Raw genomic sequence first — 27,891 nt, forward strand, 5'->3', positions numbered from 1 at the left:
CCTCTTAACTTTAGTGTAAAGTATTGAGGGGAAAAATACTGATTGCAAACTACCACTGTCCCTGAAATAATGCATCACTTTTCTATGTTGAACACCACTTGAACAAAAATCGAAGGTAGCAAAAATTCTACATTATTCTCCCAATTTTTCTGTCTCCATTCTCCCAGAAACACAATTATATTCTTGACCCATTTCACTAGCCGCTATAATCAATTGATAATTCTCTGGCATTTCTGATATCTTGGGTATAATCCCATTCCTCCTTCAAAATAAAAAAAAATTGTTGGAAATCTTAAGTACAAACTGAAAATAGATAAAGTACTTATCGGGTTAAGCAGCATATGGAAAGAGAAAGAGTTAATGCGTCAGGTTGAATCCTCTGTGTCAGAACTGGGAAGAAGAGAAAACGTGAATACCAAAAGGCAAAGAGAAAATCTGTGATAGTTTGAGTCCAGAGTTGCCCTGGGATAAAATCTAAATAAAGTTAGTTAATGATTAATGGTGGGGGAGTAAGGGAGAGAGAATATGGTGCTTTGCTCATTAAAGCTTTGAAAAGAGATTGAAATCACGGACTAAGGGAAGTAGGAATTGTAAAATATGTGGGTGAGGCAGTGCTAGTAGAGAGAGAAGAATTCTCGGATAGACAATCTGGCATTTTCCGATACAGAGCAACTGAGTTATCTAAAAGTGCAAAATTCAATGTTTTCTTCTGGAAGGCTGCAATGTATCCAGACATAATGCAAAGTACTGTTCCTCAAGCTAATACTGGGCCATGTTAAAGCAGGTCAGCTGGCCACGGTCAGACAGTGGGAGCAGGATGGAGAATTAATGTGGCAGGCAACAGGAGGCTGGAGACGAAATACAAGTTTTCTACAAGGCTGTCACCTAATCTGCACCATTTCCACAATAATACGTGTTCTACATGTAGGAGGTTATTCAAGCCCATTGAATCTATGTCTGCTCACAGAGCAATCTCATTCCCCCCATTAGTTTTCTCTGTAACCTACATCCTCATCAACCCATCACACATTCCATTACTCTCAAATGCTATGCATTGAGTGTTGGTCTTTTTTTAATTGGGTTCTTTCAGGTTTCTTGCTTTGTGGCTGCCTGCAAGCAGGCAAATCTCAAGGTTGTATAATTTATACATACCTTGTACTTTGAATTAGGGGAAACGTATGGTGACCCACTCATCTACCAATCCACAGTAGAGAAGGGAGTCACAGACTGCGATACTGAAGGTGTGCCTGGTGGTGGAATCTCATTTAAAACTGTGAAAATTGTGAAGGATGATCCATTGAATGCAGTGGCTAGTGGGATGGAGAGTGAGGACCAAGGGACCTCTATCCTTGCTCCGTCCGGGAGGGGAAGTTTGGGAAATAGTTGGGATGTAGTGGGTTAGCTATGTGGAAGGAGAAGATGATTCAGGAAGATTGTAGCAATTACAATGGAAACGGAGAATTGGGAGAATAGAGAGCAGTAATTAAAAGAGACTGAATGGGATGAAGAGTGGTTGAGTTAGCTATGGACGTTTGTAGCTTCGAAATGGACCTCTGTGGTGTTTGTGGTGGAGGCAGATCAGGAAAGTGAGGAGGAATCACAGATGATTCATGAGAGTGGGTTGCAAATTGGCAGCAAAAGTACTGAAATCTTTGAGTTCTGTATGAGGCAGGAAGCAGCAACAACATAGTCATTGATATACGAAGGGCTTGAAAGTCCCCAAAAAGAGAAATGAGGACTGTTCTTCATATCTCAGATTTCAGGGAATCAGCTGTCACTACTGTCAACTGCAACAGTGCTGGCTCCCACAACTATTATGCTTACAGTTCCTTAATCCCTGGACCACTGTTCTCTCCACCTTCACTCTAGCTGCTCTGCTTTGCTGTGTTCTGCATCAGTGTGTCTGAAATGCCTTGATTCTACTTTAGCCGAGAACTCCGCCCCATTGGGTTTGTGGGTCCCCCAAATATTTGCCAAGTTACCATCGCCCCTTTTCCTTTCTCCCTTGCCAAATCCGCACAAACTTCTAGGAAAGTAGAGGTGATGCCGTGCTTTCTTTGAAATGGCACTGGTCATTGGTGAAATGGTGCTGCTCCCAGGATAGATCCTCTGATCTGATAATACCCAGGAATTTAAAGTTACTGATCCTCTCTTCCTCCCATCTCCTGATGAGCACTGTCATAAGGATCCCGATTTCTTCCTCCTGTGGTCTATAATCAGCTATTTTGTTTTGCTGATATTGAGTGAGAGGACATAGGTTCAGAGATCCAGGCCCTTCGGCCTATTGAGTGCATGTTGTCCATGGTGGCCATCCAGCTAAACTCAACTTCCTGTGTTTGGACGTATCCTTCTAAACCAGGGGTTCCCAACCTTTTTTATGCCATGGACCAATACCAATAAGCAAGGGATTGGTGGGCCCCAGGTTGGGAACCCCTGCTCTAAACTCTGCATCTCCATGTACCTATCCAAGCTGTTATTATTGCACTTGCCTCGACCACTTTTTCTGGCAGCCTGTTCCTATACCCACCACCCTTTGTGTAAAAGATTGTTCCTCAGATCTCTTCTAAATCTCTTCCCTCTCACACTCGAACCATGTCCCGTAATTTTGCTCTCCACTGTCCTGGGGAAATGACTGTGACCATCCACCTTACCTATGCGTCTCATGATTTTAAACATTTCTATAAGGTCACCCCTCATTCTCCTACATTCCAGGGGAAAAAGACGTAGAGTGTCTAACCTCTCTCTGTAACTCTGATTCTTTAGTCCTGGTAACATCCTTGTCAATCTTTTCTGCACCCTTTCCAGTTTAAGCATATTTTCCTATAACAGGGTGACAAAACTGCACACAGTACTCCCAAGTGCAGCCTCACTAATGTTTTATTCAACTGCAACAGTATGTCCCAACTCCTATACTTGATGACCTAACTGATGAAGGTCAGCATGTGAAATGACCTTTTCACCAACTAAAAAACTGCTTTCAACAAATTATGCTCTTGTACTCCTTAGTCCCTCTGTTCCATTCAAAATGCATCACTTCAAATTTACCTGTATTGAAATCCATTTGCTACTCCTCAGCCTATTTCTCAAACTAATCAAGACCCCCTGTAATCAATGATAACCTTCTTCACTTCTCCTAGTTTCATGTCATCAGCAAATTTACTGATCAAGCCTTGTGTATTTGCATCCAAGTCATGTACATATTATAAACAAATAACAAGGTTATTAGATGCTTTTATCTGGACAATCAGAGGCCAAGGAAGACAAACGAACCTGAAAGAAGTGTATAAAATTATGAAAGGCATAGATAGGGTGGATGGACCACTTTCCCAGAGTGGAAATGTCAAATACTATTGGGCATAGCTTTAAGGTGAGGCAGAGAATATTTAAAGGAGATTTGTTAGGTAAGTTTTTTTCTGCCCCCCCCCCCCCCCAGAGATGCTGCCTGGCTTCTTCCTGCTGAGTAAGTGTGTGTGTTTGTTTTATACAGTTGAAAGGTTTCTGGAATGGTAGAAGCAGAGGCGATAACAGTGCAGATTTACACAGTTACAAGAACTGACACAATGGGGGGATATGGACCACGTGCAGACAGATGTGCAAATTTAATACACATCGCGGTCTATACATTGAGGGCTTATTATTGTGCTGTACTTTTAATATGTTATAATAGACAGGGCCTTTGGAATATTGTTTTCTTGGGCTTCAGTCATTGTTCATGAAAGTGTGTATATTTCAGGAATGGGGCGAAATACACAGATTTTAAATCAACGGTGCCACGACTTTTGTCTCTCACCATTTTCACTCACGGCCTCTGAGACTATAGTGCGTTGAGTAATGCCGGATCAGTTGCCTATGAGGTCATCTTACCATGGTTGTGCTCTAATTTAACGAGAAACAACTGTTTCCGGCAAATTGAAAACTGGTCACGAGAAACGTTTGACCTCAAGATCTGCAAAGCGGTCAATCAAATTAATCACTACGAAACATTAGATACTAAATATATTTAAAGTGATGCATAGAGAGACCTCTGGCACCTGTTGGCCGTTTATTGTGAACTTTTAGCTTTTCAAATTCTTCAAGCATCAGTAATGTAAATGGAACACAACAGAATACTTTTCAACTGAGATCATCAGTTTTCGCCTGAAATCCCTCACTTTTGAGTTTTAATTTTAAACCGACGTGTTTCAAGACGAGGTCGGTTTATAATTAAAACCCCAAAGTGGGTAATTGTTGCACGCACACCCTGTTCGAGTGGTGTATGTGGAAACTATTCTGCACATTTACATCAGCGTTTCCAAACACTTGGCACGTCATCGGCATCTTGCTCAAGACAAGAGCGCCGCTCCGGCTCTCGCTCCTCTCCCGGTCCCCGCCCCGCCTGTCAATCACACTGCTCGCTTTGTGACGTGTCAGGACGTCGCGTGGCTACACGCGAAGCCCCGGGTCTCGCCTCGCCGCATGCGCGGTGGCCACGGGAAGTGGCTACTCGTTCCGCGCCTTTTCCGGTGCTGCCGAGACCGGACAGGAGCGGAGCGGCGCCCAGAGCAGACCGGACCGGCTTCAACCCAGACCACTCAGGTAACAAAACAAAAGTGTTTTTAAAAAAAGCTCGAGAGTTCAGAGGACTTTGCATTAAGTATAAACTGTCTTCTTGTGACCGTTACAGAGCAAGGGAGCCCGAATCAATGAGCTTGTCCGAAAGTGCGGTGCCGGTGCTGTAGTTACAGCGCGGGCGGGGTTCACACACTCACTGACAGCTGCAGCCCTGAGCTGCCGAGTCAAGAGCAGGCGGCAGGATTTCAGGAGGCCTTCGCCCCTTTTCCCTCCACCCCAGACGTCCGCCACGCGCCTCTCGCTGCCGTAGTCTCTTATGTACTTTCTAGAAGATGGGAAAGGTACTGTCGAAGATATTTGGGAACAAGGAGATGCGTATATTGATGCTTGGACTTGACGCAGCCGGTAAGACCACGATCCTGTACAAACTAAAACTGGGCCAGTCAGTCACCACCATTCCCACCGTGGGCTTCAACGTGGAGACAGTGACTTATAAGAACGTAAAATTCAATGTCTGGGACGTGGGTGGTCAGGATAAAATCCGGCCTCTGTGGCGGCACTACTACACTGGGACCCAGGGATTAATATTTGTGGTAGACTGTGCCGACAGAGATCGGATAGATGAGGCCAGGCAAGAGCTCTTACGCATCATCAACGACCGGGAGATGAGAGATGCTATCATCCTGATATTTGCAAATAAGCAAGATTTGGCCGATGCTATGAAGCCACATGAAATTCAAGAGAAATTAGGTTTAACTCGTATCCGGGATAGAAATTGGTACGTGCAGCCGTCCTGTGCAACTTCAGGAGATGGACTATTTGAAGGCCTTACGTGGCTAACGTCCAATTACAAATCTAAATGAGTATATCGAAACAAAACTTATGGCAAATAGTTGCCTCTCGGAAGAATATATACTGAGAGAAGTGATCGTTGCCCTTTTACTAATCATTGTTTGCTTTTTTTTGCATTTGTTGGCTTTGCTTTAATTCAGCACATATGAAATTTTCTAACCTTGTGAACGACATCGCAATATTAAGCATTTTGAAAGGTTTTTCTTTAAAATGTTTGCTATGATTTGAATAACTTCCTCTTTCTGTATTATGATTCGATTTGAGTTTTCCAATACTTAAAGCTGTTTAGACTTCCTTTATAATTGCTGTAGATCGCCGATTTTACATTAATGGAAAAAAATGTCTGGACTATATTTCGATTAGTAAATATGAAAATTTATTTGAACAAACTAGTCACTGTATAATTTGTCTTCTTTAAAAAATTCTGATCGTAAGCAATTTATAGAGCCCTGTCATGTGTCAACTTGAATTTGAAGGTTCCCAGTGAAATGTTTTATTTGTATTCTGAATAGGGTGTATCCTTAACAAATGGCTTACTTGCATTTTCTGACTGCTGAGCTTTAGATTAACTATTTTATAATACCTCTAACACAAAAGTGCAGCCATAAGGAAAATGTTTGCAGGCCAGTAGAAGAGGGGGAAAAATGCAAAGAAATTATTGGAGGCACCAGCTTAATATATTTTCATGCTGCCTTTCAATGAATGCACTTTGTTTACTAAATAAGTTAAATACTCCCAAAATTAATCAGTTATTTTAGTGGTGGGAAATCAGTTGAATGGTGCATATGTGACTTGAATTATTTTCTAATGGGGGGCAGATGCTAACGCAGATGAAACTTTATATTTTTGCCACTTATAATTATTTAAAAATCTCCAAATTGAATGATGTCATTTTAAAGTTTGGTGAAAGCTAGAATGGCTGAAATAATACAATCATTCTGGAGCAAGATTGTTGATTCTGCATCCATTCAGTTTGCCAAATATCAGCTAAAGAGGACAGCTGAAATTCTTAAATGTCATTCAAGACTGGTGTTCTTGCGGGCCAGCTTTTTACCTTCGGTATTTGTGGGAGGAAATGGTACTTCTTTTCCACTGAGGATTAGCAAGGGCAACCTTTTTCAGTTTAATCTAAAGCAGTAATAGTTTAATGTACTTGTATGCGTGTAGCAATGAGTGCTGTCACTTGCAACTTCCTGTGCCTGTGGCTTTCCGCAGAACTGAAAAGAGGTCTCAGGAGAGGCAAGGCCACTTTTATAGCTGATTGTAAATTAGTAGCATATTGAATACAAATGTAAAGACATTAAAGCAGCTTTTGAAGGTTATTTATTTGAAGAAACAGTTCCTAGTCATTAATTTCTGGTCCTGAAATGCCATTGGTCAGAATTCATAGCTTGTAGTAAATGTACCATTTCCAGTTTTGCATTCCATTGTTAATATTATGGCTTTAAATCTGTTAACACTCAGTTAATATATGATGTATTGAAGGTGACTGACAAATGAGTTCTATACACTCGCTGAACATTGGATTGGAACTTTAAGTGATTTAGGGTAACCTCTGGCATTAAATTGCAGTTAAACTTATGGCAATTTAGTACTGTTTGAATAATTTAATTTTAGTGTCATAGAACGGTAGAGCATTGAGAAATGGCATTGGGTTCAACTTATCCACACTAGCCACCTTTTCATATTAACTACTAGGCCCAGCATATGCTCCTTCTGTATCTAAGCAATTCAGGTGCTCATCTAGATATCTAATTGCTATCAGCATCCTTGTGTCAACTGCTCTCTGAGGCAGTGTACTCTCTAGATAAAGATGGTCTTGTCATATCCTCTCAATTCCTTCTCTTTCCCCTGCCCCTCCAAACCCATGTCCTGTAGTTTCATCTACCTCTGATATGGGGGTTAAAGTTTCCTACAGTCTACCCCATCTGATACAATCTTATAGTTTATTATTTATAATATGTGACTTAACCTGCAGGTATTTGGGCAAGATTTTTCTGACTTCAGCATGGAATATTCTTAATTTGAAATCAATTTGCAATCTCAGTAAATGATCAATCTACTGTTCAAATATCAAATGTTATTATTGGGGAGGAAGGAAGATTGGTTAGTACAGATAAATGTCTGCAGATTTAGATGAGTTCAATTTTTTTTAATTCCATTTAAAACTAATTTGGGAGTCAAGTATCTACTTGCCTTTATCATTTGCTGGTTCAAGTCATAATTCGAATTTAGCTCAGGACATTTGAATTTATGTTGAATGAAAATTGCCTGGTGCACTTGAATTAGTAAATTTGAAAATTCGTGATTTGTCTAAGTTACTTTGATCACAAGAAATTCATCAAACCTCTGATTTATACACTTGAATAAGGATGATACTTCTAATTTGTTTATCTAATTTTAGATGACATGCTCTTCCTGTGTATATATGAGCTTGGCAACTTTTTTTCTTTCTGCCCTGCTGAACATGCCTCACTAATCCAGAACCGCATTAGCCACAAATTACACTATCATAATAATTATCCCACTGTTATATGTCTTCATTTTATAAGAGAAACTCTTTTGGATTCACCCCCATTTTGCTGCTGTTTGGCCTAATTTATTTCTCTGTAGAAAGTCCGATGAAGGGTTCCCTAGAAACGTTAACCTTCTTTTCCACATTTTTTCCAGTAATTATTTTTGTTGGACGCCTAGTATGTGTAGCTTTCTTTTATTTACTTATAATCTGCCTAAAGCTCAATGTACCAATATTTATTGTTCTACATAAACTTACTTGTGTCTATTTTCCCTTCTAGAGGGAACTTGAATTGTATTTAAATTTTCTGATGATTTCCCAATCTTAGTGGATTTTACTCTGTTCTTGTAGATTGCGAACAACATGAGACATCATTTCTTTGTTTCTGTTCATTCTAACATAATAATTGACAGTCATCCAAAAATCAAACATGTCAGACTGAGAGGGGGTTGCAAATTTTGTTTCCTGTAGGTTGACAGTGATTCTTTTAGACCAGTAGCTGTTTTCATTTGTTTTTGCATATGCTAGAGTAGAGCATCTGTTGATTCACTTTAAGATGTGGGATTTGAACAAGTTACCTTTTTTCATCCAGTTTTGTGACCATTACATTAGAGAGAGAGACAGACACACACACAATACTTGATACATTTTAAGTTTGAAATGTTATGCATCCAGAGATGCTTCTGGACCTGGCTGATCTGAACATGCTATGTTATAAACTTAATTATAATAGCCATGAATTTTAACAGTTGTTGTCAAAGTATATTTTGTAGATATTTCAAAACAAACTATGATCTAACTTCTTAGAGGAAACACTGCACTTTCAAGTTTCTTAGCAATGAATGTAATTTTTACCTTGAAAAAATTTAGTATGAACCTGTATTTTCACCAGTCAGATGGCCTGTATGTTGTGAAAGTACCTCTCTTAACTCTAATTGCAAATGACTTTCCCCTTGTTCATAGCAAAATCAGTGGTAAACTTAGGACAGCATCTTATGATTAAAATGTTGTTGTTTAAAGTCATTCCCATTATTTCAAATTCTTAGTTAATGCGTTTCTTCCTTTCTTTCGAAGTGGAAGTTAAACACAAGCCTGTAAAGATAGCTTTGCAGTGGGATAGAAACTCATTTTATAGGAAACTTTTTTGGATTAATGGCAATTGTATGGCGCACTAGTAAAAGTTAAAGAAGGTCAATTTAGGAGTCCTTTATGGAATACATTTCATTGTTAGGAATCCTTAAGGAAACAAATGTTAGACAAATGTAGGTAAGGACAGAGGATAAAATTGATAATGTGAAATAAAAACAAAACTTTGGAAATACTCAACAGGTTAATCAGCATTGGTATAATCAGAATGACCTAATGTTGTAGACCAGAGATCATTGATTTTTCCAGCATTTAAATTTTTTTTAATTTTTGAATTATAAAATTATCTTGAGTATTTTAGGACTGGCTTGACTGCAATTATTTTTGTTGCAAACACTTCTGTTTTTCAAATGAATACGTATAAGTCCACATTAAACAATTGATTGGAGATTGAATCTCTGAAAATACACCTCTGGTTCATGTTGTTTGCAGCTTGTATGATATTGACCAAGTCAAAGTAACCCAGAATGGATCAGAAAAATACTGCAGAATTGAATATTCTGTGTAAATATCTTAACTGTTATGACAGTGTCTTAATTGTATAGCAATACATAATGTTAACCCATTCAAAACAGTGAGACCAACACATACGTGTGTGTGTGTATAGATATAACTTATTTCTGTCGTTAAACATAGTTTGCATCCATGGTCATCTACCCACTGTAGCAGTTGATAGCATAAATAGAATTCAAATCTTGTGAAATCCTGCATTGAACTTATTTGGCATCTGTTAATGTCACTGAGGAAGGTTCAGAAATTTCTGTTACAAATCATTTCCTCAGCAATTTTCCTCCTTTATGCCTATATTGTAAGCACCTGTCAAAGTTCAAGGATTGTAATTTTGTTTGAAGAGCAGTTATCTTGTGGTCCTCAAAAGTTATTAGGTAATGTTTTACGTGCTTGTTTCATCTACATGAATTTAAATCTATTAAAGTCTACGGCTTGTTAAAGCTTCTGAGCAGAAAAAACAATCTGATGCTAGGTCCTGACTCCAAAAGTCAACTTTTTTTTCTCTCTGTAGAAGCTGCTTGACATAGTTCCAGTGTCTACAATCTCTTTTATCTCCAGTCTATAAATTAAGTTTCAAAGGTACATTTAATGTCAGAGAAATGTATACAATATACATCCTGAAATGCTTTTTCTTCACAACCATCCATGAAAACAGGGGAATGCCTCAAGGAATGAACAACAGTTAAATGTTAGAACCCCAGAGTCCCCCCCCCCAGCTCCCCTCCCGCACGTAAGCGGCAGCAAATAACAATCCCTCTCCCCCCACGGCAAAAAAGCGTCGTCACCTGCCACCAAGCACTCAAGCGTGAGCAAAGCAACAGCAAAGACACAGACTTGCAGTTAACCCAAAGACTTCGCATTTCATCCGGTATTCGACATACTACAGGCGCTCTCTCCCCCTAATAAGGGAGAAAGAGGTATCTCCATTTTCACAGCGAGTGGGGAGACGTAACAAACTTGCTGGTTTATGATGTTCAAAGTCCGTTAAGTCACTTTTTTTGAGCTCTGCCAGAAGATCTCAAAGATCTTGGGTCTCTGGGCACACAGCCTCAGACTCCCCTGACAACACAGGGGTCTCCTGCCATGACACTGACCCCTCAATCTGCCCACCTCCAGAGCCCTGAGATCCTAGGCCTTCAAAGCTGAGCTGGACTCTTAGGCTGAGCCCTTGGCATGCCGAACAGCAATGGTCGGTTATGAAATCCCGATAGGGGGTCCCGTTCCCACAAAGAACCACAGTCAACGTGTAACTCTGGGCCAAGATCTTCAAAAGAACCCTGAAAGGGAAAAATAAAGATATTAAAGATGGAAATAGAGCTGTTTCCAGAGATGCAAGCAAAGGATTCACCGTTTAGCACCATCATCACTCCACTCCACCTCTGAGGATAAGTTGATTTATGTTTAAAATTCAACAGGAGTGTTTTTCTAAGACTGCAGTGGACTTCAAGAACCATTAACCTGTCTCAAGAAATTGTATGTAGTATCATTTATTTTATCTACAAGTTTGGTATAATATTCATTTAACGCATTGATAAATCTATTGATTGTATTACCTTAATGAAACAAACTTTGTGATGCTGTAAATATATCCCCTGCAGTGGGCCCTATCATAGCTTTCAGTATTTCTGTCTTGCACTGCTCACAAGACTGAAGTACTGTAAAGTTTGAATGGAGAAAGGAGAGATTTGCATTTAAGTTGCACCTGTGTATCCTTTTTTTTTAAGGATGCCCCTCAACCCGTCAGAGGCATACTTTTAAATTATCTGCTGTAGGGCATGTAGCAGTCAGCAAGCTCCTGTGAACCACAATGTGTTGATGACCAAGTAATTTTAATGATATGTGGGTGTAATATTAGCTGGGATACTGAATATTTCTCTAAAGTGTGGCATATTTTGCCTTTTTCCAGTCTTGGTTTAAAGATTCACCTCAAAGACCACTTCTGACAAAGCAAAGCTATCATTGGTTTGCAATGTCAGCCTTTATATTTCTTCCATGAGTTTTCTTGTGTTTCAGAAGCTATCAAAGGAGCCATAGCTGTGTCTCTTATTCCATGATTACATGGGCATTGTTACAAAGGCTTCTAACATCATTCTCAAAATCATGCACATAAAGCTTTATTTACAAAGTGTAAGAATTTTATTATTCCTAGTTCATTGAAGCTGTTACAGAATCTTGATCTGAAACATTTGTTTATATGTGGAACTACAAATTAGAAAATGCGTTTTCTGTTTAAGGTACAGTATTGGAAGTAATGTGACTGTGCAAACCCTTATTTAAAGGCAAAGCCGTAGAGGCAATAACCTTGAACTTGTCTTTACAGGCAATGTATGTTTTATTTGGAGATGATGCTTGGAACAGGCCGTTCAGGCCCAACAAATTGCACCACCCAACAAACCACCTATTTAACACTAGTCTAGTCACAGAACAATTAACCACTAACTGGTATGTCATTGGACTGTGGGAGGAAACCGGAGTACCTGGAGGAAACTCGCATGGTTCACGGAACGCCCCAAGCGTTGCACTAACCGCTGCATTATGGTGGTGCCGTGTTCTAGTTAAAGTCTTTTCACTAAAATGCTGTTTAATCAAATGTTTGTTTCACTTATCGGATAGATACCAGAATCAGCTAACTTGCTCTATACTCCAATTTGGGTGTTCTTTCAAACCTCTCTTTAGATTGCTCCTGCTGAATTGTAGCTCTTGAATTGTAAGCGACTTCAGAAGTGTGCATCTAGTAAGCTATCACTTGTATCTACCTTAATGCATGTAGAAAAAGCTGCACTAGAATTCTTCTTTTCCGTGATTTTGTTGCTGGCTTTGCAATTATTTTGCCTTCCATATAATTTCTTTCCTTGTAACTTCTTTCCATGATGAAAAGTGAATTCATGCCATCTCTTGCAAATTTTTGCAGATGATATCCTTATTGACCTTGGATTAAATGTTGCAGGGAGATTTAAGTGAAATGGGACTGATGACGTTCCTTTGAACCCTGATTTGAAGTCAAGCCAGGTGGCCTCCTCTGTCTGATGGACATTTTTTTTTAATCTTTGCACTGTTTAAAATATGATCTGCCTAAAGAATATTGATGTAACTTTTTAACAGTAAATTAGCTGGTTCAGATTAATGTATACTTGAGACTTTGAAGTCTGAATTTGTTCCCTAAATTCTTGGCAGTTCTACAGGTTGGTGGGAGGTTTTTGTTACAATTTAACATACTGCAATGTTTGTCCAGTACTGGAACTAGAACAATTTGGTTATTAAAAGGTCATCTCACCTACAGTATTCAGACAGCTAGTAACAAAGAAACCATTCAATTGGTACTCTGTGTTTCTCCTTCGTCATTTAATCAAAACTTTATTTCCAGTGACAAGCAAATTTCGACACTTACAAATTAGCCCCAGAAAGGTCCTGTGTAGTGCATGGGGTAGAGGGAAAGTTTACCTGCTTTTCTGATGCAGTTGCATATCTCTGAGCTGAAGACCACTTCTGCTTCAAAGTTCAAAGTAAATTTCTCAAAGTACAAATGCGTCACCAGAGATGCATTTTCTTGCGGGCGTACTCAGTAGATCTAAGAACCATATTAGAATCAATGAAAGACTGCATCCAACTGGGTGGGCAAACAACCAAAGTGCAAAAGACAAACTGCAAATATAAAAGAGAAAGTGATAAATAAGCAATAAGTATTGAACGTGAGATGAAGTGCCCATGAAAGTGTGTCCATGGATTGTGGGAACAGTTCAGTGATGGGGCAAATGAAGTTATCCCCATTTGTTCAAAACCCTAATGGTTGAGGGGTAAATTGTTCCTGATCCTGGTAGTGTGAGTGCTTAGATTCCCGTACCACCTTCCTAATGGCAGCAGTGAGAAGAGAACATGATGTAGATGTTTAGGGTCCCTTATATTAGATGTTGCTTTCTTACAACAGCGCTCCGTGTAGATGTGCTCAATAGAGAGAAGGGCTTTGCCCCTGATGGACAGGGCCATATCCGCTACTTTTTGTAGGATTTTCCGTTCAAGGGCTCTGGTGTTTCCATACCAGGCTGTGATGCAACCAGTCAATGTACTCTCCACCACACATCTGTAGAAGTTTGTCAAAGTATTAGATGTCATGCCAAATCTTCATAACCTTCTAAGAAAGCAGAGGTGATGCTGTGTTTTCTTTGTAATTGCACTTGCGTACTGGGCCCAGGCTCTTCTAAAATGATACTGAAGAGTTTAAAGTTTCTGACCACCTCCACCTTTGATCCCCTAATGAAGACTAGCTCATGGACCTCCAATTTCATCCTCTTGAAGCCAATGAGAGGAGTGTTTCACTGTGTTCTTGGATTCTCAACTTTGGTATTGTTTGAGCCTTCTAAGTGGCCATCTTGTTCTGTGGCCTCTACCCTATCTGCAAGAAATTGCTTACTTGCCTGGATCCTAGTGATAGTGCTAGGTTTCCAAGTGAACCCTGCTACATCCCTTGCATGCTACACATGGTGTTAAATGCGCCAGCATTTTTGTCATTTGGAAGCTCCTGCAGGATTTGAGATAATTGATTGTAATTCCATGAATATGTGGAATGTATCAGGTTTCTCTTTCTGGCATTTCATCATTGGATTAACCTCTGCTTTCCAGATGTCTGGCAGCACTGTTCAAGTGAGTGCTTAAATGCTATTGTTTAAGGATCTAGTGTTTCTAATTATTGATGTAACTTTATCTTGTAAGTTTTTACAATTTGAAACATTTCATTACTCCCAATATTGTGAGTAATCTTTCAAGAGCCTGAACCTTGTAATTGGCATCAAACTCATTCATAACACTGAATTGCTATTATTTGAATGAGCAAGCATTATGTAGCTTGAAATCAACAATGTACCAATTGTTCCAAAGTCATGTACATTAGGTAGGAATTATATTGCAACAATTCTGTTTCTGTAAATTGACTACTTAAGTACCTCACACTTGACAGAATTGTTAAGTGAATGGTTGATTTGTACATTTTGGGAGTTTGAGCTACATTGTTTCTGGACTTCATCTGCGCCAAAATCCATTTGTAAGAATGTTGAATAATTGTAGATACACAATTGTCATGTTTTTCCTCTCCATTAGGTTCTTGACTCTATCTTGATTTAAAAAAAACATTATGAATTTTAAAACTACTTTAGAAAGCCTAATGAATATGGTGATCTATGAACAGCTAAGTGTCACTTAATAGCTACCTCTTATTGAGATGCAAAACCAAGATTTGCGTTATTACAGTGTCTTCCAGCACTCAGAAAATAGAGCAGCAGCATTAGAATTTTTAAATGAAGATTAAGAGAAAATATTGATACTAGAAGAGTTTGAATTAGAAAAGTTAGTGACTTCAGTTTTGATTCTCTACTTTAAAAATGGTACCCTTCATTTACTTTAATGTTTCCATTAATTTCACGGGGAACTGAGAATTTTAGTACTTAATCCTTTCTGGTCCCAGTTTTTGAAGCAAAAAAAGAACTCAACTTTTGTTGCAATGTAGCATGTTTTAAATTATAATGGAAAGTGGTAGTCTTGTGCATAAGTACAATGGCTAAAAAGGCAAACCAGATTTATTACATGTATCTGGCTTTCCATTATCTTCTCTACGAACACCAATGTGTGAGATGTATTTGGAATTTTTGAAAAGCTTTCACTAAGTTTCCATGCAGGAAGTTGCTGAATGAAGTTAAGAGTGTGTGGAAGTGGGGATAATATGTGCTGTATGTGCAGAACTGAAAATGGGTAAAAGGTTAATTGAAGCAATGAGTAGGGATCAATGGGTCTTTCCTCAGCTGACAGACTTTTATTGGTGTATTGCAGGGATTAGCACTTAAACCCTAACTATTTTTACTTTAGATCAATGATTTAGAAGAGTGGACCAGATGTAACACTTCCAAGTTTGCTGTTGATACAAAACCATGTAGGTTTGTGAGTGATGCTATGTAAGGAAAGAGGTTTCAAAGAGATGTACAAACTAAGTGAATCAACAGCATGGCAGATGAAGTACAATATAGAAAAATGTAAGATTATCATCTTTGGTAGTAGTAGGAAATGTTGAGTTTTAAATGGTGAGGGATTCAAAGAGAAGTGGGAGTCAAAATGCACTTTTCACTTCAGAGCTAACTTGTTGGCACTGAGGAAGGCAATTTGTATCTTGCTACAATTACCTGAGGCCTTGGTGACACTCAGCTGAAGTATTGTAGACTGCTTTAGTCTCTTCACCTGAATATCAATAGGCTTCAGAGCAGGTACAGCAATAATTCACCAGACTAAAAAATTATATTACATAGATGCTGGAAATCTGAAATAAAAGCAGAAAATGTTGTATACACTCAGCAGGGAGCATCTTATTTTCAGTTGTGGAAGAGTTTGAAACCTGAAACGTTAGCTCTGATTACCAGACTGCTTTGTGTTATATGAGAGTTTCAAAATGCTAAGACTTCCTTGGATTCAAAAGAAAGAGATCGGCTGATGGAAGTATTGAAGATTCTTAGAGCGCACAAAGATAAATATGGTGAGGATGTTTTCCTGGCTGGGAATTCGAGAGCTAGGGTCAGAGGTATTTAAAAGAAAGATAGGATAATTGTAAATTTAGATTAAAATATTTTAACTAGAAGAAAACTTGGTCCCATTGAACATGTTCCACTGGACAAAGGCAATATTATTGGGGTAGTGCCATAGTGATGAGCTGTAGATGAAAGGATCTGGCTGATATGTTTATAGAGGGGTTAAGGGGGAACACAGAAAAGGTATGTAAAGCTGTGAAGTGCAGAACTGGAGGAAATGCACAGCAGCCCAAGCTATGGCATCCTGTCTAACACTGGTACAGTATTCTGCTACAAGTTTACCCATTTATGATAATAACTCACTAATTTCTCCAAACACTACCTATATCTACTTTCAGAGGTAAGCTAGCTAATAATATAAAAGAAAATACAAAAATAGTTTTTCAGATATATAAGGAGTAAAAGAGAGATGAGAATGGATATCACATCACTGAAAGGTGACACTGGAGAGATAGTATTTTGCATCAGTCTTCAGTGAAGAAGACTCTAGCAGAATAACAATGTGAGTGTGTTTTTGGTGGGTGGGGGAACAGAATTGAGTGTTGTTACTATTACTAAGGAGAAGGTGCTTGGGAAGCTGAGAAGTCTGAAGGTACACCTGGGCCACAAGGAATATACACCAGGGTTCTGAAAGGGGTAGCTGAAAAGATTGTGGAGGCATTAGTCACGATCTTTCAAGAATCACTAGATTTTGGAATGGTTCTGGAGGACTGGAAAATTTTAAATGTCACTTTATTCTAAGAAGGGATGGAGGGAGTCAGAAGGAAGGAAATTATAGGTGAGTTAGCCTGACTTCAGTGGTTGGAAAAACAGTGGAGTCTTATTAAGGATTTGATGTTGGGGTTACTTGAGGCACATGATAAAATTGGCCAAAGTCAGCATGGTTTTCTAAAGGGGAAAATCTTGCCTGACAAATCTGTTGGAATTCTTTGAAGAAATAACAGGCAGGATGGACAAAGGAATTAGTGGATGTTGTTAATTTGGATTTTCAGAAGGCCTTTAACAAGGTGTCGCACATGAGGCTGCTTAACAAAAAGCCCAAGGTATTATGGGAAAGGAAATGCATAGAAAATTGGCTGACTGGCCGGAGCCAACCAGGGAGAATAAAGTGGAGTCTTTTCTGATTGGCTGCTGGTGACAAGTGGTGTACTGCAAGGGCCAGTGTTGGGACCGCTGCTTTTCACGTTATGTGTCAATGATTTAGGCGAAGGAATTGATGGCTTTGTGGGCAAGTTTGTGGGTGATACAAATGTAGTTGAAGGACAGGTTGTCTACAGGACAGACAGTTTGGGGAATGGGAAAGGTGTGACAGATGGAATATAATTTAGGGAAGTGTATGGTCAGGCACTTTTGCAGAAGGAATAAAGGCATGGACTATTTTCTAAATGGAAAAAAATCAAAGGTGCAAAGGGACTTGGATTCCTCATGCTGGATTCCCTAAAGGTTAACTTGCACGTTGAGCCATTGGTGAGGAAGGCAAATGCAGTGTTAGCATTCATTTCAAGAGGACTAGAATACGAAAAACAAGGATATAATGCTGAGGCTTTAAGTTATTGGTGAGTCTACACTTGGAGTATTGTGAGCAGTTTTGGGCCTCTTATCTAAGAAAGAAAGTGCTGGCATGGGAGAGGGTCCAGAGGAAGTTCATGAGAATGATCCCACTAATGAAAAGATCAACATGAGTTGCTCTGGGGCCTGCACTCTGGAGTTTTAAAAGAATGGGGGGGGGGTGGGCAGCAGATCTCGTTGAACCTATTGAATAGAAGGTCTGAATACAGTGGATGTGGAGAGGATATTTTCAATACAGGGGGAGTCTAGGACCAGAGGGCACAGCGTCAGAATTGAGGAACATCCACTAAGAACAGAAGTGAGGAAAAACTTCTTTAGCCAGAGGGTGGTGAATCTGTGGAATTCCTCAGCTATGCAAGTCAAGTCATTGGGTATTTTTAAGGCAGAGGTTGATGGGGGTTCTTGATTAATGAGGGTGTCAAAGGTGACAGGGAGAAGGCAGGAGAATGAGGGATAATAAATCGGCCATAATGGAATGGCAGAGCAGACTTGCTGGGTTGAATGATCTAATTCTGCTCCCTGGTCTTGTGGTTTTACATGTGCAGGGCATTTCCAGGATGCACCATTTAGCTTCTGATTTTAGCAATAGCTCTGATCTGTATTTCTCAGCCTTAATATTGCAATTTGTTTGCTTTGTCTTTCATTAGTTGTCCTCTTCAGTCTACTTTTCAGCTCCATTAACCATGGGATCACCTTGGCAACCTGGATTTCATTCTGCTAAGTATCACGTAAAGTTTATTGTCATTTATATAACATATATAACCATATAATGTATGTAGAAACGAGACAACATTTGTTTGAGCTAGGGTATAAAATACAGTAGTACCCATAATACATGATAACTTTTGAAGGTACAGTTAAAATCTACAGATGAATCACACGTAAGTAACAAACTAAAGTGCATTAATTTTAAATGTTGGAAGGTAAGGAACAGATTAACCAGTGACACTTTGAATATGATCCGTCTGGGAGTTCAGGAGCCTAATACCCTGGGGGAAGAAACTTCCTCATCATTCCTTGTGCTATCCATCCATTTCTGTGACCTAAAACTAATTAGTTCTCTCACTTCTGTACAGAGTTAACCTAAAGACTATTTTTCTGCATATCCTTCAAGTGTTTGCAACAATTCTTAATTCACTACCTGCAAGCTTTTGGTTTTCAGTTGCTTTTGGTTCTTTGGTTTATCAATAATTTTCAAAGTTGACGCTTTTCCTAAACTGGATTTTACTTTTGAAGTAGTGGAAAAATCGTGTCAATATTGACTGACAATTCTGCATGAATTGTTCCATTGATGGGTTGAATTTTTAAATAAACTTCCAAATTTGTACAAACTACATTTTGCAGGTGAATATCAAGCGAAGCTATTCCTGCAACAAACATACAGGTATTTCCATGAATTAACTCTCACAGTGTAAATTAGTTTTGTTTTTCAAATAAGTGTCTGGTATATGCTGAATTATTAACCAGCTACAGCTTAGCATTGCACAGCCTGAGAACAATAGGGTTGATTCATTCAAGTGGAAGATGCTATTCAGTGCATTGTTTTTTTTCTTCCCTTTATCTTACAGAGTTGCATATTGATTGTTAAGAAGTATTTTGTATTATGAACATAACTGATTTCACATTTGTAACAAGCCATCCCTAGATCTTGATCCCACTTAGGGCTGGGGCAGTAAGTGGGATGATCAAATGTTATAAATGATAACTTTGAGGCAGTGCTGCCACTATATCTGTTTACACTGCAGAGATGGTATTAATAATATTCTACTTTGGTTTTTATCACCCAAATACAAATCTTTACCCAGCTGAATAGCGATTACTTTTAATATACTCTACCAATTCTTGCTTTTAGGACAAGTGTCTTTTGAGATTAGAAACCAAACCAGTAGAGGAAATTATCAGGATTTCATGTGCATACAACATTCTTATTTTTGTACATTTTACAGCTTTTGTATTTAACAGGTAACACTTAATATTGTACATCTTTAAAACTTGCATTATATTATCAAATATGCTGACTATACAATGTGATTCAGATGAGGAAACATTTTAAGTTTTGGGATGTGCATACTGTACAGTATTTATTTTGGCAAGTGGGGGCTGTATGTTGTGATTGATCTGAATGGCTGTGGTCTCTGTCTACCAGTCTTTTCATAGAGCGCTCATACTTGTTAATTTTCACTTGCATTCTTCAGTTATTAATCCAGCAATGAAACTCTAAATTAGCCAGCCTGTGGTCTAGTGGCATTGCAACGGACTTTTGAGGTGAGTGGTGCCAGGTTTGAATCCGGCCGGCTCCTTGCATGCTTTCCATCCCTGCTGGGCTGAGCGTTGAGCTAGCAACTCGGCCTTGTAAAAAAAAAAAAGATGAAATGGTAAGGTTGCTGCCTGATGCACCAGAAGGTGCGGAAAGGAATAACAATAAAACTCTGAAGAGTAACATGAGAAAATATTTATCTGTAAACATCTGAAGATCAAGGAAGTACCTGTAGCCATTAATCATATAAAAGAGAAAATTGTTGGCAAGGTTGACAGTGTAGAAATATTTTAAAGATCTGGCATATGGTTTAATGGCACAAACCATTTACAAATTTTGATTTGTACCCATGAACATTTTTGATTGTATTCATGAATGAAAGATCTTGAATCCCTCATGTAGTGACGAGGAGATTGTATTTTCATATGGTATTAATGTTCCATCCAACAACCAATATTCTCCTATCACCTTGTGCATTTAAAAGCAACTTAGTACCTTGCTGATGCATCTAACGTTATCATTATACATGCGAAATGATATTTAGCAAACTCTAATATTTTCAAACTTTAAACATCTTTTAGATTCAGTTTGAACTGGTCTACCTACGACATACATATATATATATACACACACACACACACAACTTTTAAAATTAATAAATCAGTATTCTCTAAAGTGATTGAAACTGAAAATATTTTGTTGGAATTATGCACTCAGTTTCCACAAAATTAGATTGTTTTCATTCTCTGGAGTCAGGAACAGGTTTCACCAATTAATGTAGTTCAGGAGTTGGAGGTGACCTTGCAACTAACTTGTTCTGCAGGCACAGTTAAGCTAGTAATCATTAGACAGCTTGCAAGGGGAAAAAGAAACTTGTTCCTAGCTTATTTGTGAAAGGTGATATCTTTTAGAATAGACCATGTGATTGGATATGTCAAGTTTTTCCACTATGTATAATTCAGTGAAAATCTTTTAATTTTCTTTGGCTGCATCAAAAAAAACCAGATTTGTACAGAACGCATGAAAAGATTAAGTTCCTGTAATTTAGGAGATTGATTGCTTTTCTTTTGGCCTTATTGAATATGTATACGGAGCCAGATTTGCACTCAGATAAGTGAATTACAGGATTCTGTTTAAAATGTTCATTGATACAAGTATTCTGTGATTAACATATTATCGCTGGCTTTCAATACTGGAGCTTGAAAAAAAACCCAACTTTAGTCATGTTGCATCTCCATGTTCACTGAAGTACATGGAATTTAATTTGAAAATATAATGTTAAGTTGAACAGTCTGTCATCACCTTACACCACCTTACTCTATGTTATTCTGTTTGAATATCACATTTTTGTTGCTAACTTCTACCTTCTCCCTCTGTTTGCACCCTCTCCTGCCAAAAGGAAGGTATGTCCTTGTTTATATTTCAAACTTCAGCAAAGTACAACAGAGTTATGACAGATGATGTCCTGGAGAATCAACATCCCAAGATGTCAACCAGCAGATTTGATCCCTTTTAAAAATAAAAGGAACGAATGTGTACTCCTTATTCAAGCGTCCTTATGTTAATGGAAATTGAAAGCAGTGAGCTGACTGATAATTTGTGTAGGTTTCATGCGATGCATTACAAATTGGATTACTGAACAACAACTGTGGTAATTTGTTCTGATTACTCTAATGAAATGTGTTGCATGTTTTAGAAATACTGTGATTAAATGCAAAACAATTAAATGTAAGATCACAGCTTCCTTGCACCCACATCTGAGTTCCATTCCCACCGTGACACTGACACTGAGCTCTTCTTCCACCGCCTCTAATCCTACTTCTTTAGCCAGCCCGTACTGATGACCCCTTCTCCCATCTTCAACCCTCCTCCTCCTCCTGGATACCCCACTCTGATCTTCTGCCAGCTCAGGATCATTTCATTGCTAAGTGATGATCAGCCATCAACTGTCTAGACTTCAGCACTCCTCTCTCCATTTCTAACCTCACTCCTCGCTAAAGCACTGCTCTCCACTCTCTGCACTAATCCTAACCTCACCATCAAACCAGTAGATAAGGGAGGTGCTGTAGTAGTCTGGTGGATTGACCTCTGAGGTCAAGCAACAACTCTCAGCCACCACGTCTTACTTACCCCTTGGACAGGACCCTACTAAGGAGCAGCAGGCCATTGTTACCCGCACCATCACTGACCTTATTAACTCTGGGATATCCCATCCACTGCCACCAACCTCAGTTCCCTCACCCCACACCTCCCATTTCCACCTCCTACCCAAGATCCACAAACCTTTTTGTCCAGGTAGACCCATTGTTTCTGCTTGTTCTTACCCCACCGAACTTGTATCTGCATACCTCGGCTCTGTTTTACTCCCCTGATTTAGTCCTTTCCTATTGACATCCGTGACACTTCACGTACTTTTGATCTTTTCAATTACTTCAATTTCCCTGGCCCAGATGATCTCATTTTCACCATGGATGTCCACTCCCTATACACCTCCATTCTCCCATCAGGAATGCCTCAAAGCTCTCTGCTTCCTTCTGGACACCAGATGCGACCAGTTCCCCTCCACCACCGCTCTCCTTCGTTTGGCAGAACTGGTCATCGCTCTCAATAATTTCTCTTTTGGCTCCTCCCATTTCCTTCAAACAAAAAGCGTAGCCATGGACACACGCATGGGTCCCCACTATGCCTACCTTTTTGTCAGGTATGTGGAACAGTCCATTCCAAGACTATACCAGTATCACTCCCTAACTTTTGCAACACTACATTGACTGCATTGGTGCTACTTCCTGCACCCATGCAGAACTCAGAGATTTTGCCTCCAACTGACATCCTGCTGTCAAATTTACCAGGTTTGTTTCTGATTCGTCCCTCCCCTTCCTTGATCTCTTTCCATCTCTGGAGACAGTTTGTTTGCTGATCTTTTATAAACCCACTGATTCTCACAGGTACCTGGACAAACCTCTTCCCACCCTGTCACTTGTAAAAATGCCAGCTCCTCTCTCAATTCCTCCATCTCCACTGCATTTGCTCTCAGGATGAGGCTTTTCATTCCAGAACTAATGAGATGGCTGCCGCCTTCAAAAAAGGGCTTCCCTCCCTCCAGCATCAACACTGCCCTCAGCTGCATCTCTTCCATTTCACGCACGTCTGTCCATCCTGCCACCCCACCAGGGCTAGGGTTCCTCTTGTCCTCACCTACCACCCCACCAGCCTTCGCGTCCAACACACAACCATCCATAACTTCTACTATCTCCAGTGGGATCCATCACCACCAAATACATCTTTCCCTCTCCCCTCTTTCTGCAGGAATAGCTTGCTACGTGACTCCCTTCTCCCGTTTGTCTCTCCCCACTGATCTTCCTGGCACTTATCCTTGCAAGCAGACCAAGTGCCAGATCTGCCCCTCCACCTCCTCCCTCACTACAATTCATGGGCCCAAACAGTCCTCCTAGATGAGGTGACACTTCACCTGTGAGTCTGTTGGGGTCATATCTTGTGTCCTGTGTATTGGAGACCCAACATAGATTGGGAGACCGCTTTGCCAAGCACCTGCACTTCATCCGCCAGAAAAAGTGGGATCTCCTAGTGGCCACCCATTTCAACTCCACTTCCTATTCCATTCCAACATGTCAGTCCACGGTCATTTCTACAGCCACAATGAGTCCAGACTCCGATTGGAGGGGCAACGGCTATTCCGTTTGCACACACATGGATTGCTGTTGCCTTTGCTTGCCTCTTTATTGTTTGCGATGAAAGTTCACCACAATTCACTGCAAAAAAAAATGTTATTGGTAGTGTTTCAATCAAATTACTTTGCTTTCGAAGTACCAGTAAGCTGTTGCACACCTTTGGTAGTGCCACCTTAAACCAGTCATTTTGAAAACTAGATGGAGTATTAGTGTAATAGTATAGATTAGTATTTTGTAGTCAGAGTTCCATACAATGGAAGATACTGAGATCTGGGTTGGAATTTTGTTAGGACCACAATTCCATTTGGCTGAAGTTTGAACTGAATTCAGGTATTCTTTATCTTAATGACACATTTCAAAAGGAGAAATGTTTCTTTTCTGATTTATCATGCAGCAGGGCAATTAAATTTCTATAAACGCCTTTCTGTCCTTGGTGGTGGTGTATACAAATGCCTATGTCTGTAAATAGTAGACTTGAATCTCCAGGGTGCACTGACATGTTGCATTGTTAACTACAACTGTTCTGACATTAAAGGTTCTACAAAAGGTTTTGAAATTTATAAGAGCATTACATAAGCACTCATTAATCTTTTAATTGTTTTCTGAAACCTATTTAAAATGCCTTCTTTCAATGTGGATATATTTCTATATAAATTGTCTGACATGCAACATTGCAGCTTTTTGAAGCCAAACGTTTTAGGAGTTCTGGCAGTCTTTATTTATTACACGTCCATCGAAAATGCATTGAAATGTGCTATTTGCATTAACAACCAGTACAACTTAGGGATGTGCAGAGGGCAGCCTGCGAGTGTTGCCATACAGCAACATGTTCAGCAGAACGACATAAGCAATGACACATAAGAGCAGCAAAGCAAAACCAGTCCCCTCACTCCCCCCCTCCCCTCCCTCTCTCCCTCCCTCACACATGTTTCCGACTGCAGGAGAGGCTGTGTCTGGGCCTCTAGCCTCCAGTCCCTGGCCCAGACATGGAGCCTCCGACTTCCAGGCCTCAACCATCAGGCCTCGACTTCTGGACTCACCAACTTCGACCTTCAGCTTTCAGGCTGCTACCTTCGGTAGCGACCCCAGGACTCGATCACGACTTTGAACTCCAGACTCGCGTGGATCCCCAATCTCAGGACACACTGACCTTTGGCGGGGGGGGTGAGGGGGTATCACTGGCCCTCATCCCTCCTGCTTGCAAGGACCTCCAATTCCTAGGACTTGCTGACCTTGGGTTAGTTGCATCTTTCCAGGAAGTACCAAACTGTTTAATGTTATTGTCTGCCTGATTATATGTATGGAAAATGTAGATCCTTGATAATCATATCAAATGTTAACTGACATTTGAGAGCTGTTTAGCTTGGAGGCATCAATAGAGTGGTAGTGGGGGAGAAACTCAAATAGCTAAAAAGCTGGCCAAGTGCATGCTAGATTCTAAATAAACAATACCAGTTGGAAACATGACACTTGCAAATCATCAGTGTGTATAAATAGAACTGTAAATCTTTAAAGTCAGTTTTAACAGTAGAGCTAATTGGTTGGTGGATTCAAGAGCCCTACGTATTGGTTGATTTGAACAGGTTGGTATGTTTAAAAGTAAGTTTGGTTGCCAAGATACAAAATAATCCAATATGGTAACCTGTGTAATTATAAATACTGAATTTAAGTGCTGTGTTACTGACCTTAAACTTAATTATCCAGATGTTCAATTAAATGGCTTAAGTTTGAGCTTGTAAAGTTAGCAAAAGAAATAGGGTTTATGTAAATCCAATTTAGCATAGTAGCAGTTCAGTTAAATATTGCTTGTGAGTTAATTTTTTAAAAAAAGAACAAGCTCAATCTCTCCTTCGAACTTCAATTACTTTAAATTTAAAGATTTGATATGTAATTGTGCTAATATGGGTTTCAATATGGTTTCCTGACATGGCCTAATAGCACTGTTTGGAAGGCTTTTTATTTGTAATAGCAATTTTCTTTGTATATTGTTTTCAGTCATGCATGTAAATGTTTCTATGACCTCTTACAAATACAAGCTCCTTGTGTTTGACAATAGTGGTACCCCTGTGGATTGGATATGTAATTGATTCTGCATGATTACTTGTAGACTATCAAAGTACAGCTGTTTATGTATCAGAAATAACTTAAACACCTTGTATATTAAACTTTAATGATTGGAAATTGCAACATTATCCCCTTTTGAGGATGTTAAACTACTAGTTATACCTACTATGAGGATTTAGTATGGCAAAAGGAGGATTGTTTTGCTTCCACTTGGAAAATTTCGTTGGTATTAAAAATAATTTCTTGCACATACTGTTGCAAAGTATTTACGCAATTGTTTATAAATATCATAAACAGCTGATTTATTTTCTAATTCTGCTTACTATACAGCTTTTTAATAAATTTGTCATAAGTGTGCATTTTATTCAAGTGCCATTAATAGTAAAATGTTTTTAAACTGTAATCAGGAATAAACACAAAAATAGATGTGTCACTTGCTGATGACATGGCCCAGGAGAACACTAGTGGTGCTCATTGTTTGTACAAAAATTCAAGCTGCTTTGTGGAAATACATTCTCATTATTTTGAGGAAGGGAGAAATTTTCACCCCATTCAGTATATTTCTCATACAAAATAGTAAAATAGATTATGTAGTCATTCACTGGTTTGTTTTAGTGTTTTTGGAGTCCTAAAAGTGACTTGAAAGATTCTATAACTACAAGTCTTTCTCTTCATTTGCTTGACAGTAGTGGAGGTGAGTTGAGCTCGTATTAGCTGTACTTTGTAAATTTGCAATCTAATTTTGATTTTTTAATTCTAATTTTATATTGAGTTGAGAGACACGGGTCAAGCTGTTTATCACTAATTTTTAGTTTTATTTTACTCTATCTTTCTATTGCTGAGACGATTTTTAACGTTGGTTCCCCTGAGCATCTTGCTTTAAGAAGTTAAGGCCAAACAATATTAACTAGCACTTGCAAAATTTGTTGGGGGTGGGGAAGGAGAGGACTATTGCAATTAGTGTAAAATAGCAGCATAGCCAAGACAAACTGTTTCAGGATTGAATTTCCACTGTTGGTACGGTGGAAGAAATATTCCCAATGTGCCATTAGGTGGGAGCTGGTACTGCTGCTACCTCAACTTCAAGCTAACTTCAGTGCTGTCTGTATAGAATTTGCACTGTCTCCTTGTGGGTTTCCCTCAGGAACTCTAGTTTTCTTCCACATTTGAAAGGTGTGCAGACTGGTTGGTAAATTACCCCAGTATAGATGGTGGTTTGAGAATTGAGGGTGTAGAGAAAGGTGTGTCAGAAAGAATAATCGTGACACAGCTAGAATGTTCAGGCTATTTGCAAAACAAAGCAAATCTTTCTGATAAATATAGAAAGTTGGGTTGGTTAGAGCTTGTGCCTGAGAAGTAACGCCACCGACTTCCCACCATAGTGAGTGTAAATGAGCTGATCTAAATTGTTCCAGAAGGTCTCTCCTATTACACCTACATAGATTTTTCTTTTAACAGGATTGTTAAACCAAACCATTATATTATTGAACAAGAAAGTTGCCTAACAAAACCAATTTAAAAACAAAACAGCTTTGAACTTTTGTATGCAGTCTTTAAGGTGTTTCTTCTACAGCTAATGAAGTGTGTGTGAAATCTGCGGCATGTTCGAAATATTAAACTAAGTGACAACTAAACTCCTCGGCTTTCAGTTAGATTGATTGAAGAAAAAATGTCAGCCATGGGCCAGTTTCCAAAATGGATAGTTTAACCTTTTATTTTGAAGTTCCTGCTACAAACCAGGAGTATCAGCTTGGGGTTTTTATGTTCACACAACTCTCCCCTATACTTAACACCTACCGACACCGAGATACATACAAGTGACAACTAACACAAGTTAATTTCTCAGCACTGGGACACTAGAACTGCTTGTTTGAGAGTATTTGTAAATGATGCAAATTTTTTTACTTTGTAATATTTTCCTTTTTACTAATGACTAAATTCTGCCCTTAAGGATCTCGGGTGACAAATTTTGTTTTTTTGCTTATTTTCTTGGCTAAATAGTTGATTAACACAGACAAGCTGTGCAGATACTTTGCTCAGTTCTTTTGTGCTGCTTATTTCACAGTGATTAGAAAAATGACGCATTCAGAAGAAAATTGTGCTAAGCATGTAGTTTTTACTTGTGACTAATGCCCATCAGCTTTGAGGTCCTGCAAAGTCAGTATAAATAGTGCT

General features: G+C 39.2%; 1 protein-coding gene and 2 long non-coding RNA genes across 4 annotated transcripts in view; 2 read left to right on the forward strand and 1 right to left on the reverse strand.

The window, feature by feature from the left end:
• Positions 1-27,891, forward strand: part of LOC134346794 (uncharacterized) — a 153,000-nt gene that overhangs the window by 33,751 nt on the left and 91,358 nt on the right. The gene's annotated exons all lie outside the window — the stretch shown is intronic.
• Positions 4,418-9,544, forward strand: LOC134346744 (ADP-ribosylation factor 6). Its single transcript, XM_063048340.1, has 2 exons — positions 4,418-4,575; positions 4,664-9,544. The coding sequence occupies exon 2, from the start codon at positions 4,884-4,886 to the stop codon at positions 5,412-5,414; it is 531 nt and encodes a 176-aa protein (XP_062904410.1). The 5' UTR covers positions 4,418-4,575; positions 4,664-4,883; the 3' UTR covers positions 5,415-9,544.
• The window catches only part of LOC134346783 (uncharacterized), a 50,293-nt gene continuing 32,088 nt past the window's right edge, over positions 9,687-27,891 (reverse strand). Inside the window, exons 1-3 of one of the 2 annotated variants that reach the window (XR_010018023.1) lie at positions 24,693-25,093; positions 13,016-13,142; positions 9,687-10,851 (exon numbers count right to left, since the gene is read on the reverse strand). This is a non-coding gene — a long non-coding RNA (uncharacterized LOC134346783). Of the gene's footprint in view, positions 10,852-13,015; positions 13,143-24,692; positions 25,094-27,891 lie in introns of those variants that run through there. The other variant, XR_010018027.1, reaches the window with a different exon arrangement.

The sequence above is a fragment of the Mobula hypostoma genome, chromosome 1 (assembly GCF_963921235.1).
Source record: "Mobula hypostoma chromosome 1, sMobHyp1.1, whole genome shotgun sequence".
In the NCBI taxonomy this organism is placed as follows: Eukaryota; Metazoa; Chordata; class Chondrichthyes; order Myliobatiformes; family Myliobatidae; genus Mobula; species Mobula hypostoma.